The sequence below is a fragment of the Amphiura filiformis genome, chromosome 3 (genome assembly GCF_039555335.1).
Source record: "Amphiura filiformis chromosome 3, Afil_fr2py, whole genome shotgun sequence".
In the NCBI taxonomy this organism is placed as follows: domain Eukaryota; kingdom Metazoa; phylum Echinodermata; class Ophiuroidea; order Amphilepidida; family Amphiuridae; genus Amphiura; species Amphiura filiformis.
Window position 1 is genome coordinate 78,448,576 of NC_092630.1, and position 14,580 is coordinate 78,463,155.

General features: G+C 37.3%; 1 protein-coding gene across 1 annotated transcript in view; it reads right to left on the reverse strand.

Moving 5' to 3' along the window:
• Window positions 1-13,869, reverse strand: part of LOC140147517 (ATP-binding cassette sub-family C member 9-like) — a 38,598-nt gene extending 24,729 nt beyond the window's left edge. The window contains exons 1-17 of the mRNA XM_072169298.1: window positions 13,567-13,869; window positions 11,149-11,804; window positions 9,646-9,864; window positions 9,309-9,494; window positions 8,148-8,303; window positions 7,334-7,483; window positions 6,744-6,878; window positions 6,266-6,428; window positions 5,399-5,439; window positions 4,642-4,923; window positions 3,552-3,678; window positions 2,834-2,889; window positions 2,225-2,303; window positions 1,814-1,919; window positions 1,287-1,385; window positions 530-695; window positions 107-244 (exon numbers count right to left, since the gene is read on the reverse strand). Coding sequence (XP_072025399.1) covers window positions 107-244; window positions 530-695; window positions 1,287-1,385; window positions 1,814-1,919; window positions 2,225-2,303; window positions 2,834-2,889; window positions 3,552-3,678; window positions 4,642-4,923; window positions 5,399-5,439; window positions 6,266-6,428; window positions 6,744-6,878; window positions 7,334-7,483; window positions 8,148-8,303; window positions 9,309-9,494; window positions 9,646-9,864; window positions 11,149-11,784 — 2,739 coding nt within the window. The 5' untranslated portion in view covers window positions 11,785-11,804; window positions 13,567-13,869. The remainder of the gene's footprint in view (window positions 1-106; window positions 245-529; window positions 696-1,286; window positions 1,386-1,813; window positions 1,920-2,224; window positions 2,304-2,833; window positions 2,890-3,551; window positions 3,679-4,641; window positions 4,924-5,398; window positions 5,440-6,265; window positions 6,429-6,743; window positions 6,879-7,333; window positions 7,484-8,147; window positions 8,304-9,308; window positions 9,495-9,645; window positions 9,865-11,148; window positions 11,805-13,566) is intronic.
• Between the last annotated feature and the right edge of the window lie 711 nt (window positions 13,870-14,580).

Here is a 14,580-nt window from a genome sequence, read left to right on the forward strand (position 1 = left end):
TTGGATATGCGATATTGAAAATTATTTCCATAATTATAATGAAATCTATGATTTGACAGGTTTAACAAACATCAAAAATAAGAAATAATGCGAGACAAATAAGTACCAGATTTGCATGTTGCAAGTGTTGCAATTGGTGGGTGACAAGTATTACCGTCCGTTTGGCTTTCAATAATATCCCTTTTATGCCATCGGTAAATAGATGGTCTCCAACATGAACGTCTAATGCAGACAACGGATCGTCCTAGAGAATGTAAAAGAAGAGTGATTAATGATTACACAAAACGAAAGGATATTTTAAACTATTATTATTTAAAATTTGGAATGTTTCAGTGGAATGTTTCGTTAATCAGTCCACAGTTTCTTTTTATAGTATTCTGACTAAAACTTATCCAGGAAGTATTCCTATTTATTGAAAGTATTTGATTGTATAATATACATTCTCTTTAAAGTGTGCCTTTTTTAAATAAAACAAAACGGAAACCATCTTCATTGCGCTATGATTGCAGTATACTATATGATGACATACCATTAAGACAATCTCTTTATCAGAGTACATAGCTCTAGCCACGCTGACTCTTTGCTTCTGACCTCCACTCAGGTTGATGCCTTTCTCACCAATCTCTGTCAAATCACCTGCAGGTAAGACATCAAGATCTGGCTTCAGAGCACATGCATCAATTATGCGTTGATATCTGTGTCATGATACAAAATGTATTGCGTTATTGTAACCTAGATTGTTGGCAGTTTTGCAGGATAACTGTTATTTTATTTTTCAGATTATTTTACGAAACTGTTGAAACGAATCTTACAAAAAACTTCATCGTTTGAATTAATACATTTGCACAAAGCCAGTAAGCTCGTATGCGTTATACCCTTGTCGGCCCTGTTTGCAAGATCTGCCACATAAATGACATAAATGTATAAATTCTAACATTGCAACATTTCTACTTTGAGTTGGGCTATATTGCACAATCTTTCTTTGCTATCATTCCCAACTAAAATTCAAAACCTAAAATAGGTATACAATAGACTTAATACTACAATAATTGTTAAGCAGAAACATTATGCAAATCCTTCTCATTTTATAGATGTATGCAAATCCCTCTCATTTTATAGATGTTTCAAAAAATAACTTTGAATGTTCGTAATGTTAGCATAACAACTATATTACAATATGCATTTAGCTAAACCCTTAATGTTCTCCTCGCTAGGAATAATGAACTCATGTCATAAATACACTTTTGGTAAAAATGTTCGACATAGCATCTTACTTGCAAACTTACTTGTAATGGTCAAACGGTTTTCCAAATAAAATATTTTCTCGCAACGTCGCGTTGATAACCCATGCTCTCTGCGTTGTATATGCCACTTTCGTATTCTTTCTACAAGCAAGAACAGCAAGAACAGATAGGTTGAAACCACAATAATTGTTGTTAAAATGATGAAAATTCTATCTAGTCCGTACAATTTCGAACAGCAATTTTGCTCGAAAAAGATATGCCTATTATGAAACGGACATCTGACGGATTTGGATATTATGACAGCCAGGGTCCGAGTCCTGCGAAGCGCAAACATCTTGGTCATTAAACATGTTAAAATGCATCATTTATGTCCTCAACAAGTGTTTTACCACTCACAGAAATACTTTTTACGTTATTCTTGTGCCGAGCCTTCCAGGCAATTCCCAAAAGGATTATAAATAAATATAAATATAAAGATAAATATAAAGATGAAGTTAGCACATATGCTAACTATCGAGTTTTTATGGCAGATACTTCTTGATAATTGGATCATATTAAGATAAACTTACTTTTCGAATTGTACGCCGCCTTTCAATGTTGTCATTTCACCTACAATAGCTGATAGCAAGGACGATTTACCGCTGCCCACGGCACCGACAACCATCACAAGTTTTCCTGATACAAAATAATGTTGGAAACGTTCAATTTTATAGAACGAATCACAATGCTTGATCATTCACAATACTTTTTCGAGGATACTAATATCGACATGTACTTGGAGATATACTACTCAACATTGCAAGAAGATAGACCTGGAATTCCAATTACTAAATCTCTCATTTATTTGCTCACACTTAAAAAAAATGGGCCAAATACATTAATTTAAGAACGAGATATCGCGGAGCGAGTCCTCATACGACTGGGTCCCGAGCCAGGGAGGTGTACATTATTATCACCCTCTTTACAGTTTTTACACTAACCAGCGGGAAATGCCACATGGATATTCCGGAGAATTGGAGTGTTGCTTTCTCTGTCCCATGTGAAATGTCCTCTTGTTATCTAGAAAAAATATAGGACAAAATAAGTGAGAATTGTGAGTTTGTTTAACATTTGTAACTTCATATTTCTAACACTACTTAAAATTTCACTAGTGTGATATATTGCTCCTATATTTTATAGTTGAGCACTGTATGATGGTTTCACTGTAATTTCTTATTATATTATATAATTATCGTAAGTTCGTGAAAGGTGCATTTGTTCGTGCATTCGTTCGTTCGTTCGTTTGTTCGTGAGTGAGTGAGTGAGTTCGTGAGTGAGTTCGTGAGCGAGTTCGTGAGGGGTGAGTTCGTGAGTGTGAGTTCGTGAGTGAGTTTGTGAGTGAGTTTGTGAGTGAGTGAGTTTGTGAATGAGTGGGGGGTGAGTGAGTGAGTGAGTGAGTGAGTGAGTGAGTGAGTGGGGGTGTGAGTGAGTGAGTGAGTGAGTGAGTGAGTGAGTGATGAGTGCGAGTAATAGGCCTATATAATAAATGTGTAATATAAACAGATATGCTATTAATGAAGAATAAATTAGGTCAAATATAAAAGGCCTACTTTAATTGCAGTCTCATCACCATAACCTTCTTCTACTGTGGAAATGTTGGGAGTCCCTAGAAGTAAAACAGACAACAGGGATTTATAGGACTGCTCACGATAATATAGTTCCGCTGTTGCGAATTTTAAAACAGCCTTACCTTTAACTTGTTTCATCGCTAAGCAGGCAAAACCTCCTATGTTCACTGTTACCGTTACTCATTTGGCAAAACAGAGAACTGTAGTACAGTAGGCTACGGTACAAAATGTCAAATTTGCAAGGTGTTTTCATTTTGTAGGGGACATCAAACACGCTTAACCAATAAAAAACAAAACAATATCTTTGAACATACGAGTATGTGCAGTTTTAGTGTCCCTTGCAAAATGATAAACCTTCAAATTTGACAAAGTGTTCTGTTCCCTGCTTTGCGAAAAGAATAACAGTGAAAATGTATACAATGAGTTTCCTGCCCAGGGACCATTATAGCATACATTTGAAATAGGTGTTTCTGACTTTCACTGATTTCATTGTTATATTTTATTTATTTTATTTTACAAATAATCACTGCACAAACTTACTAAACTTTTTTTCAATAATTTATATAGGCCTAGACCTACGGCAGATAGCTGTTAACAAACAGATAATTCTTTTTAATACTCTATTTTTATTTTGGTTCGGAATGTGTATGATCCGGATTACCAAACGAGCTGGAATGTAGGTATGTCTTATAATATTTACCTCCTCCTGATACATATTTTGGGTCGAATTCAAAGGATTTCATCATTAGTGGTGTTCTTTCATTGCATTCTTCATCTTGAGACTCGCCTGATGAAAACCCCTTCCAGCCTCGCCGCCAAGAAAAACGCTGTCATCATTTGTAGATGGAGAGTAATAATGATTAAATGATAATAATAATAAGGACCCTCAGTTGAATTGTTTAAAATGTTTACAGTCGATACAGCAACTGTGGGTTGTGATTCGTAGAATTAACCATAACACATATGAAACAATCAATCAATCAATCAATCAGTTACATTTATGTCTTCGCGTCAAAATCATTTCAAAATGTTAAATGGCGCTCATTAGCTCAAAACCTACTGCTGATAAGCATCAAGAAATAGGTGGCTCTTCAGGAGCTTCTTAAACTGTTCAAAAGTATAATTTTAGATTTGACCTGGTAGTTTATTTCATAATCTGAAAGCATTGGCAGGAAAAGCTCGAGAGAGGTACCATGCGCGTATTTTTTTTTGGGGGGGGGGGCTTTGATGGGGCGGCGGAAGGAGAAGGGACGGCAAAAAGAATTAGTAAGAAAAAGGGCGGAAAATTTTGAAAAAGTATAAAAAAAAATTTTCTCTTCACTTTTTCAAAACACCAAACAAAATTGGGTCAACCTTTTCGGGCTGTCGAGGAAGGACCGGCAAAATTGAATTTTCTTCAGCCCCCGGGGTAGGAGCGGTCATGGTACGCCACTGCATCTGAGCATGATGATCTAAGCTGCCTTTGCGTATCGTAGCCTAACGTTTCTTTAATCATATTCGTGGTGAAATTTTCAAATACAAATCGAGCTGTCGTCGTTTACTTTAAAAAACATACAATAAGGATCTCGATAAAATGAAAGTGAGATTTAAACTACATGGATACCTCAAAAAATTACGTTCTATATAGCATTCAATAATGCTCAATGACGATTTCATAAGCTGATTTTTATTTGCAAGAAATAAGGATGTTATTACGATAATCAGCAATGATCAGTTCAATCTCAATTGCTAAAAAGTCTAACAATCCGCGATAACAAACTGATATAGGAAATCCGAATCACGTCTCTTACCTTGGTTATTAGTTGTTTAGAATCGGATATACCAGCAATAGCACCACCTGCACCACTTCCTCTTTCAGTAGACGTTTGACCATCAAGTGCTTTTTTATCTATTTCAGGTACAAGGAAGAACTTCTGTAAGCGTTTTGTTGCTACCACGGCATTGACAAGATTGGATAGAACAGCTGGCATTTGATAGAGTGGATCAACCAAGAGGTTTATCAGCACAAAGGTAGTGAAGGCAACGCTTGAAGTAAGGTCTTTTCCAGATAAAGAAGGATAGGTACCAAATATCTGTAAGTCAAACAAGTCAGTTTTAGTATCTTCGAAATGGAATATGACTGTGCGACATCGACAAGAATACTTTGTGCTTTGCTATATAGCAGTCATTTCTGCTGTTGTTATGCTTAGTCGACTATGGTATTTTAGAATTTTACCTTCGAAACAGAACCTTTCGCCTGAGGTAAAGAGCCCGTTTGAGCATAACAACAACTCAAAATAAAGAACTAAAGACATGTTCTTAAACCAGGGATGGGCAAAAAAAAGGTAATATGAAACTTTATGATCGTGCACAAGCATTGACCATGGCTATGCAGCATTTTTCATTAATTGAAAACTCACGTAGGCCTACCCACCGCGCACATACCCCGTATATTTTTTTCACATACCCCGTATATACTTTTACTTAGGCCTATTACCATACAGCCCTACCCACCCCGTGCCCACACATCCCTATTCCCACCAACATAAGCCCACCCTATCAACTTACCACTATATTCAAAGCTACTGGTAGAGCAAAGCACAGTATAACTGGAATGAAAACAATATCATGAATATGGGGAGAAATCAGTGGTTATACAAATTCCTGTCAAGTATCGTAACCGGGATCGTAACCATGGGCGTCAATACCGAGGTGACAGGGCAAAATGACCCAGTGTTTTCTTTTCAACCACTTTTTGACAATTCATGCCGATTGCCCCCAGCCGGACTGGCGCTAATGGTCGTAACACCGACCTGGTCCCACCAACTCAGACTAGGCCCGTAGCCAGTTTATGGGGGTTGGAGTTTTGAAAAAGCGGACTTTGGTGAGTCGCGCTTCGACCAATAAAATCCCGCTCGACCGGGCCCACTCGAATACTGATAGACGTGGCTAAAGATACGGTCGACCAATAAAAACCCCGCTCGACCGGGCCCACTCGAATACTGATAGACATGGCTAGCGATACAGGGGTATCAGAAGGGGATGTATCCGCCTGAGATGTTGGAATTATTTTCAAAATGGAACACAAATTGAAGACATTTGGTGCACCATTTGTACATTTGACGGCTACCTATATATACAACAAGGTTCAAACAACAATGTAAAGCAATGTTAGTTTACCACTTCTCGCTTCACCGTCGTTTATTACTCATTTTTGTCTACCAATCCCAATGATGCAATCATGGAAATAGAACAACTGTATTATATACCGGTAGTTGGCCTATATACAATGTAGATAAAATACGTATCTCAGACATATCCACGCAACCACCCCCACACGACATCCACACCACCCAACACCTCCGAGCATCACATACCGTGCACCCTCGCTCACACACCCCAATACCTATACCCCACCCACCCCGACTTACGTACCTGTGAATCCGAATTGAGTATTAAAATTCAACACAGATTTAAGTTCCTTGATGCGAACTGCTTCCATCAGATTCATGTAAATGTCTTCCCAGCCATATAATTTCAGCAGCTTGATACCATTCAACATTTCACTACATTTTTTGAGACGATCGTCAGCATGTCCCTGAAAAAGGATAAACGTTTTAAATCTTTAGATGAAACTATTTAGATCTATAGACTATAATTCAATAAGTAAGAGTAATATCATGATATATATATCGTATAACAAATAACATAAATGGTCTTTAAAAAATTTGTTTCCAAACTTTTTGCCTGTTCCAGAAATCTTTGCGCTTCTCGTTTTGATAATGTACCCCCATCTAATACAACTATTATGTCAGCAATTTGCTGACGTCACTAATTGTAAGGAATCGTTAAAGTCTTTACATTGTTGCATCAAAATGTTTGAGGAAAATATTTAGCATTAATATTATCATACCAGTGCTTCCTTCTGATGTTTAGATGACTTCTTGACGATAATGGCCTGAAGTGGCAGAAGTAAGAAGACACTCACTAAACCCAATATGGCAGATATTCCAACGTAATAGTATAACAGACTCATCACAATTATAAGCTGCAAAAGAGACATAGATAGGTATTATGAAAAACAATCCTTTAAAGGGACTTGTTGGCTTGGAATCCATCTTCGAGAATATATTATTGTACATTAATGGATCTATCCATCATTGGAAAGGGGTGACAGATTGTGATAAGTGAGACATGGAGTTTATAAGTTAAGTCCTGCTGCTAAACGATTTTTTATACTTAAGACCATCAAGATACATCGTATCTTTTATCTCTTTTGTGTTTCAAAGGGTATTGAATCGAGTGGGCTTATTAACCCAAAGTTGTTCGTCGATTTGTTGGAAGTGGCCTCCTGTTCTTTATCTTCAACATAACTCTATAATTTTATTTTATTTCCAATAGGCCAACATGCTAATAGGATTTTGATTGAGCCCGGTCCTATCAGTACATAGCAAGTGTTTACTATGAGCGACCGTTTAAACGAACAATTACAAACAGGCTTACCCGAACTGGAACGGACCAAGTCAACTGCATTTTTTGTGCAAAGAATAAGAGATTCATCGCATCTGTAGACATGTGATTAGTGATCTCTCCAACGGTTAAACTACTGCCTGAAAGATTGGATAAACGAAGGGATTTCTCGTAGACGATTGCCTGTAATAAAAAAAGACACGGATTGAGCATTCCAAGAGAGAGTACGAAGAGTAAATAATTTCATCAACTATAATAAATAAATGAAATAAATACAATTAAAAGGGGCACACTATAATATTTCTTGGGTAAAATCTTATGCTAAGCTTGAGCAAAATTGCTGAATATGTAATGACCAATGTTGACAAGTCATTATAAAACTACCGTAAAACCTCGTCTACAAGCATATAGAGGGCTTTTGATGAAAGCTAAATTAACCCAGGCGCCATCCAGCGAAATTATAACATAGGCTATGCAGTTTGGGCAAATAAATTACCGATACAAGCATATGCAAACAAGTACTATTGTAAGACCACTATATTGTACTGGCATATTTGTAGCTTTTATTTAGTTTAGCTTTCATCAAAAACACTCTATATGCTTGTAGATGAGGTTTTACGGTATACATTCTGACCATTTCAAGAGTACGCGGTGTTGCATTTGAAGGTCTTTCATTAATCATGTTAATGGGTATATGACAATCATAATACATCCCGTATTTCATAATAGATTGTTGGTATTTAAAGAATGGCATAATATAGTGTTTTGCCCATTTGTCGCTGCCAATTTCTTGTTTCCAATATTGGCCCTTACCATGCTTACTATACTATATAGAATACCATCTTACCTGCATTGCAGAACGCAGATGAACGCCAATTACCGAACACTGGTAGAATTGTACTTGTAAGAGCATGAATTGCACGAAAGGTGCCAAGGCGAAAATGACAGAAAGCACGTATATATCTTCGAAAAACTCACTTACTGATATATGATGAGGAATTGCCTGAAATTAAAACAAAATGTGGGCCAGGGGATAAAAGTAATTCCTTCAAATGTTTTTGTTTTGTTTTATTTTGTTTCGTTGTATCTAACGGGCGAAACTCATGGGCCTATATCGACTAACGAGATTGATACAATAGGAAAGAAATCATCTAGGTTCCGATGGCCCACTTTTAGCCAAACCACTTTAACATCTTTCTAAAACAAGCAATTTCGATAGTTACTGACTTGTTATATTTAGATGCTGTAAGGTATCAACATAGTCTTTGTCAAAGACCTCGCGATCCTAGGGGGGCGAGCGGCGAAGCCGCGACAGCAAGCGCCGAAGGCGCGAGGGCGCTCCCACTACGGTGCTCCAGGCAGAGCCTTGTTGAAAGGCTAGTATCAACATATCACATACAATATACTTTTGGAAATTTAGGGACAAAATCTTGATATAGACACATGCATAAAGTACCATGCAAATCCTTTGAGTGGCATTTAATAGGGGCAAGAGTCTGACTGGGCCCTGACTTAAAAGGCTGGCTACGCCCCTCACCTTTGTTTCCAATGGAAATTTTATTGTGAAATTTCATTGTACAAGGAATACATTTTTAAAAATTCCACATAGTCCCCGCATGAAAAGTATTTAATTATCTTTGTAATCACTCAAAAAGCATTTTGTATGAATTTTACATCCGAACTAGGTGCTATTAAATTTTTATGAGCCTTTTTATTTTACATGTAAAGTCTATGGGGATGACGATTAGAAATGGACGGCAATATGAAAAATCCTCATTGGGCCATTTTAGACACCACTAAAATGCCCATAAAAAAGAATAGCACTTAGTTCGGATGTAAAATTCACACACAATGCTACCTGAGTGAGTACAAACATAATTAAATACATTTCATTCGGGGGCTATAGCAAAAACAAAAAATGTCCTATACCTTAATGGTTATGGAACAAAGGCCATGCAGTACTGGAAAATTTAATATCTACCGTATATTGTGAATTAATATGATATACCTGTGAAATCTGTCCTTGTTCACGGCGCTCAACATTAGATGTGATAGCATCTAATGTTAATGGAATAACAATGACCAAAGCATCGGCAATTAATTTGAGAAGAAATGTCATGAGAAATGGATACCAGTATGTCTGGATGTAGACCTTCCACATAGAAGGGATCCTCTTATTATTGGTCGCGTCATCCTGAAATAGAAATCGTTTACAAATTAAGAATCAATCTGGGAGGAACCTTTTGTTTCTCATCAAAGCAACAAATGCACGGATGTAGTTTATTATGATTGTTTGTAATAGATTAGAATTATTCATATTAAACTGAAGGTAAAGTGATAGTTACCATTTCTTTCTTAAAATTTCGTCTGAACTTTTTGTAGTTGTATTTGGTAGTATGCTTAACTGGTAATGATCCTAAATGCTTCAATTCCAGCGGTGATTGGTAGCCTACTTTCAACAACCAATTCATCCAATAAAATAGAGAATAAGATATGACGTTGACATAATCTTCGTAGTAGTACATGTCCGGCTTCTCGGGGGAAAGATACTGCAGAAATGACACCTAAACAGCATGAACAATAATGACAAAGGTATCATTACACGTGCATGAAACAGACCAAGATAATGTCGATTTACCGGCACCAGCTGATCCTTGTAGAATGAATTACAATTTACATCGTACACAAGCACATCAAGTAAATATTCAAGTTTTGTTCGTAGGTTGATCAATAAAACAAAAATCCGACAAATCGAGGGTTCAGAACCAGAAAGCCGTAACTCATTCGACCAGCTCTCACAAAATGAGCATAAAGTAAGTTCCTTGCTTTGGTCTTCAAAAATCAACATTTCCTCCTAAAGGTCTATTGCTATTGAATTCATGATTAGTGGACTGTATCTTCTATGGTGCCCTGGCGACTTCATGCTTATTTTGTGGGAGCAGGTGATTGTGAGTTGAGGCTTTCTGGCTCTTAACTCTCAAAATGACGGTGATCTCATACTGCTCGGGCCAAAAAGTCCGTTACCTTTCAAATCAAGTGACACTTGGTGAGATTGTCATCGGAAGGAAAAGAAGAAACGAAAAGGAGAGAAGTTGAACAAATCATGAAGTCACTTCGTCCCCGAGCACCGGGCCCCCGAAATTCGAATCTTAGACCCTGTCAACCACATGCAGGATCACTACCCTAACACCCCCGTGATTGGTTTTTTGCTATCGGAAGGGAAAGAAGAAACGAAAAAGGAGAGAAAATGAACAAAGAAGTCACTTGGAACCCCGGGATTCAAACCTTTAGACCCCTCACGTGTCAACCACAGGAACACAGACCGATATATAGCCACGGGGTCTTCGCTCGCCCGGCCAGCGATTCCGTGCATATATGACTTAGAGTGATTGCGTCATTGCATCACGTGGGATGCCATGTATGCGCAGTGGTTTTCCTTGTTAGATTTGGCAATATTAGTGTTAATTTCATACTTTCAAAGCCGTGTCGTGATGACAACCTCATTAAGCGTCACTGCTGATTTGGATCCGGTAACACTTTTTGAACACTTGAACACTTCGCTGAACGCATCGGGCGTTCAAAAGGTGTTCAAAAGTAAAAATGGTGAAGTTAAGCTTACCAACTACGATGCAATGTCACATTTGCTTATAAATTATTTGGGTGAAGCGTTTAAAGAAAAGCAGATACATATTTAAGGAAAGGAGGAAATCTAAATGATTTTTTTGCAGTTTAGGGGCTCATTTTAAAGTCAGTTTTGGAATATTTTCGAAAAAACCCACTTAATAATATCTTTTACATTGTACAATGATCTTCAGCATGTTCAGTAAAGAGTATAAATTGAAACTCACCTTTGTGCACACGACAGCAAGCTCAAGAATGAGCATTATGAGATATACGACTGCAGACACAATAGCTAATTCAAACCGAAATATCAAGACAAAATCGGTTTCTTCATCAGAAACAAAACCGGGCTGAGTTCTCAACTTGACAGCTTCTCCAACAACTGCTAGCAGCCAGTAAATAAGTGGTATCCATGCCAGTTTAGGTGAGTGCCATGCTTCACAATATTGGAAGTAAACCAATGAACATATTACCGCCAAAAAGGCAAAACATTGAGGAACATATAGATGAGGTTGGGTTGTGAATATGCTCTGGTATGTTAAATCAGTAAGTACACCTTCTGCTATGGAACACATACATATAAATAGAAATATTGCCAGCAAGAGCCACCGAAAAGTATGATATGGGAATTTGCGTAGATACACAGAATCGATGTGATTGCATTTATTACAACAAGATAGACATGTTAGTGTCAATGAAGACACAAATATGAAGAGTATGTGAGGAATAATTGACAATAGGTTTGCAACGCATTCGTCATCCGCTGGTAGTGAAATATTGAAGAGAAAGTCTTTGGCAGGATCGGAGCCGTTGGGTTCATTTTCAATGGCTTCCCCGCAGTACCAATCCCAGAATGGATCCATTGCGAAGGTCACAAAAATACCTATAAAGCAAATAAAAAAAACGTTGATTAATTTGCAAATTGGAAACTATAGGGGATCGAATTTGAGAATAATAATAGAAACTAAAAATAGATCGAGTATTTACACAAATAAAACGAAGTAAATTATTTGCAGTGTTAAACCTTTTTATCATTTAATGCTTTGACTGCAGTTGTGTATACTCACTTTACGGTCAATGATTACGCAACATTTTGACTTTAAAAAGTATAAAAGGTCCACTATACATTCTGGCCGACTTCGAGCTACGCTTGGGTAAGCGCCTTTGTTGTGTTGTCTTTGGTTTACATCTTTTGTAGATGGGTCTGTACAAAGTGCATATTCGCAACTATACATATACATGTACCATGGAATACGCGGGGGAATACGCCACTGCAATGCAGCCCAAAAATGTAAAAAAGGCTATACATAATACTAAAAACACATACTGGAACCCGTTTTAAGTATTGATTGTTTGTTTGTTTGTTTGTTTGTTTGTTTGTTTGTTTGTTTGTTTGTTTGTTTGTTTGTTTGTTTGTTTGTTTGTTTGTTTGTTTGTTTGTTTGTTTGTTTGTTTGTTTGTTTGTTTGTTTGTTTGTTTGTTTGTTTGTTTGATTGATTGATTGATTGATTGATTTTGATATGAGCCGTTACACACCGACATCGCCGCCCGGTTAATAATTACATTATCAGCCAGAGACACTGAAATGATTACCCAGGTTCGATACACGTGAATGTGCTATGCACGATTGAAATTCAGACGATAAATCTTTGGATACCGGGGTAAAAAATGATGAATATCTCCCGTAAATGATTTCGTATAAAGAAACCAGATTTGGTTCCTTGCACTTGAACATAATATATGTTAAACGGATATTATCGTCGTTAGCTAGCGTCTTGAGAAAGAACCTTGCGTCTTGACTCAAAAACTGACAGAAATATTCTGATTTTCTGATGTGATGCTACCCAGCCAGCTTAACAATTATTCATGATCTGTTTATGATTTGGATCTTCATTGGTAATTAGTATCATGATTCCTAAAACAATGGAATCATGATACCAATTAATAGTCGGCCCATTTCTGGTCTCTTACATTACAAGAGGAAGAAATATTCCAAATTTGTCACTTTGAGAATAAAGTCGCATTTAGTGTCTAGAGATACTGCCTGTACGATACGAATGCCTGTGCGATTTTGTGCGCAGTATAGTTAGTTACTAAAGCGTAACGAAAGCAAACAAACACGAATCACACATAACAAAATGTTTCAGAATAAAATGGTAGCTTGTGGCAGATTTAGTCCGAATAATCAGTCCCAGAACAAAATATTTCTGACATGATCGTGTTCTGTGGTCCGAGCAACACATTGTGTTTTACCTCACCCCGGTACCTCACATTGAAGTCAATCACCCAAACATTCTTGTACATGACAATTGATTCAAGCTCAATCTTGATGGCCAACAGATAAATGACTGATTATTATTAGGACAGAATCTCGCACAGTATAGTGTAGCCAACGATGTCCCTGTCAAAACTGAAAGAGAAAGTGCCCAAATACCAAATTATTGCGCGCACATTATTTGGCCCAAAGACCTGAAAGCTCGAAGGCTTTGACATGAAACCGATAATACCGGGTCAAAATGATACCATGATACAACCGGATTTGTTTTCATCTTTTCCCCCAATTTTTATCCACCCCCCCGATCAAGAAAGCTGGCTACACCCCTGGTCCTGCAGTGTAATTGATACCATCGTGCATGTTAACATACCTGAGGTAGCTCCGTCCTTTTATGCAGACGCACAGAATCCATGTATCAACATTTACCGTAATCATTGAAACGTATAAAACTTCATAACAACTTTCTCACGTAGTCCGCGTTAATGGCCTATGCCAAATTCTACCTGGTGTAAAATAGTTATAAACTGGTAAACCAGTTGCTGTGTGAAATCCCGGAAGTTGGTTATCATGCATCCCCGGTAAGATCCACAGGAAAAATATAGGACCGGACGTCACAAGCAGACAAACGTTAGGTCATCTCCAATAACTCAACAATCAAAGCAAATCAATGACTACGGATATAAAATAATTACATAAGGTACAATACAACCGTGATAAAACCACAGACGATATTATTTCTTGAGAGGGCACTCAATTCACGGTTATTCTTTAAGCAACGCAAACCTATAACGAATTTCGGTGGTTTGTGATTAAATAAATGTCCACGGTATCGACTGATACACTTCTAGTGCCCGTTTCTATTCATCGTTATGTATTCTTCTCCCGTGCATTATTTTCGCGAACTACCCTTCACAGCCCAAATTATATAAACCTGCACGCTAAACAATGCATTATCTAAAACCTGCACGCTAAACAATAGATTCTAGATAATACGTGCACGCTCAAATACTAGAAATACTACTTTCACATAACCATAAAGTAGAGTTAGGTGGCGCTTTAGACACAGAGATCACATAACTATATAATTGTCTGTTCGATATATATACCAACAAAAAAGTACGAATATACATTCTGTGGTGTTAAAATGGTATAGTTATAAACGGTGTTCTATAATAGTGTACAATTACCGAATAAGGTGCAACTCGCTAGACTTGAGTCCAGTCCTCGTTTACGGAGTTTAGGATTGGGGTTTAGGGTTGGGATAGGGCAGTCTTGTAATAAGACTAGTAGAGTTGCACCCTTGCAAATATCATTGTCATAAATTATGATTAATGACCTCAAATAAATCAAACATCAAATGAGAATAATCGAGCTTCTATTAATT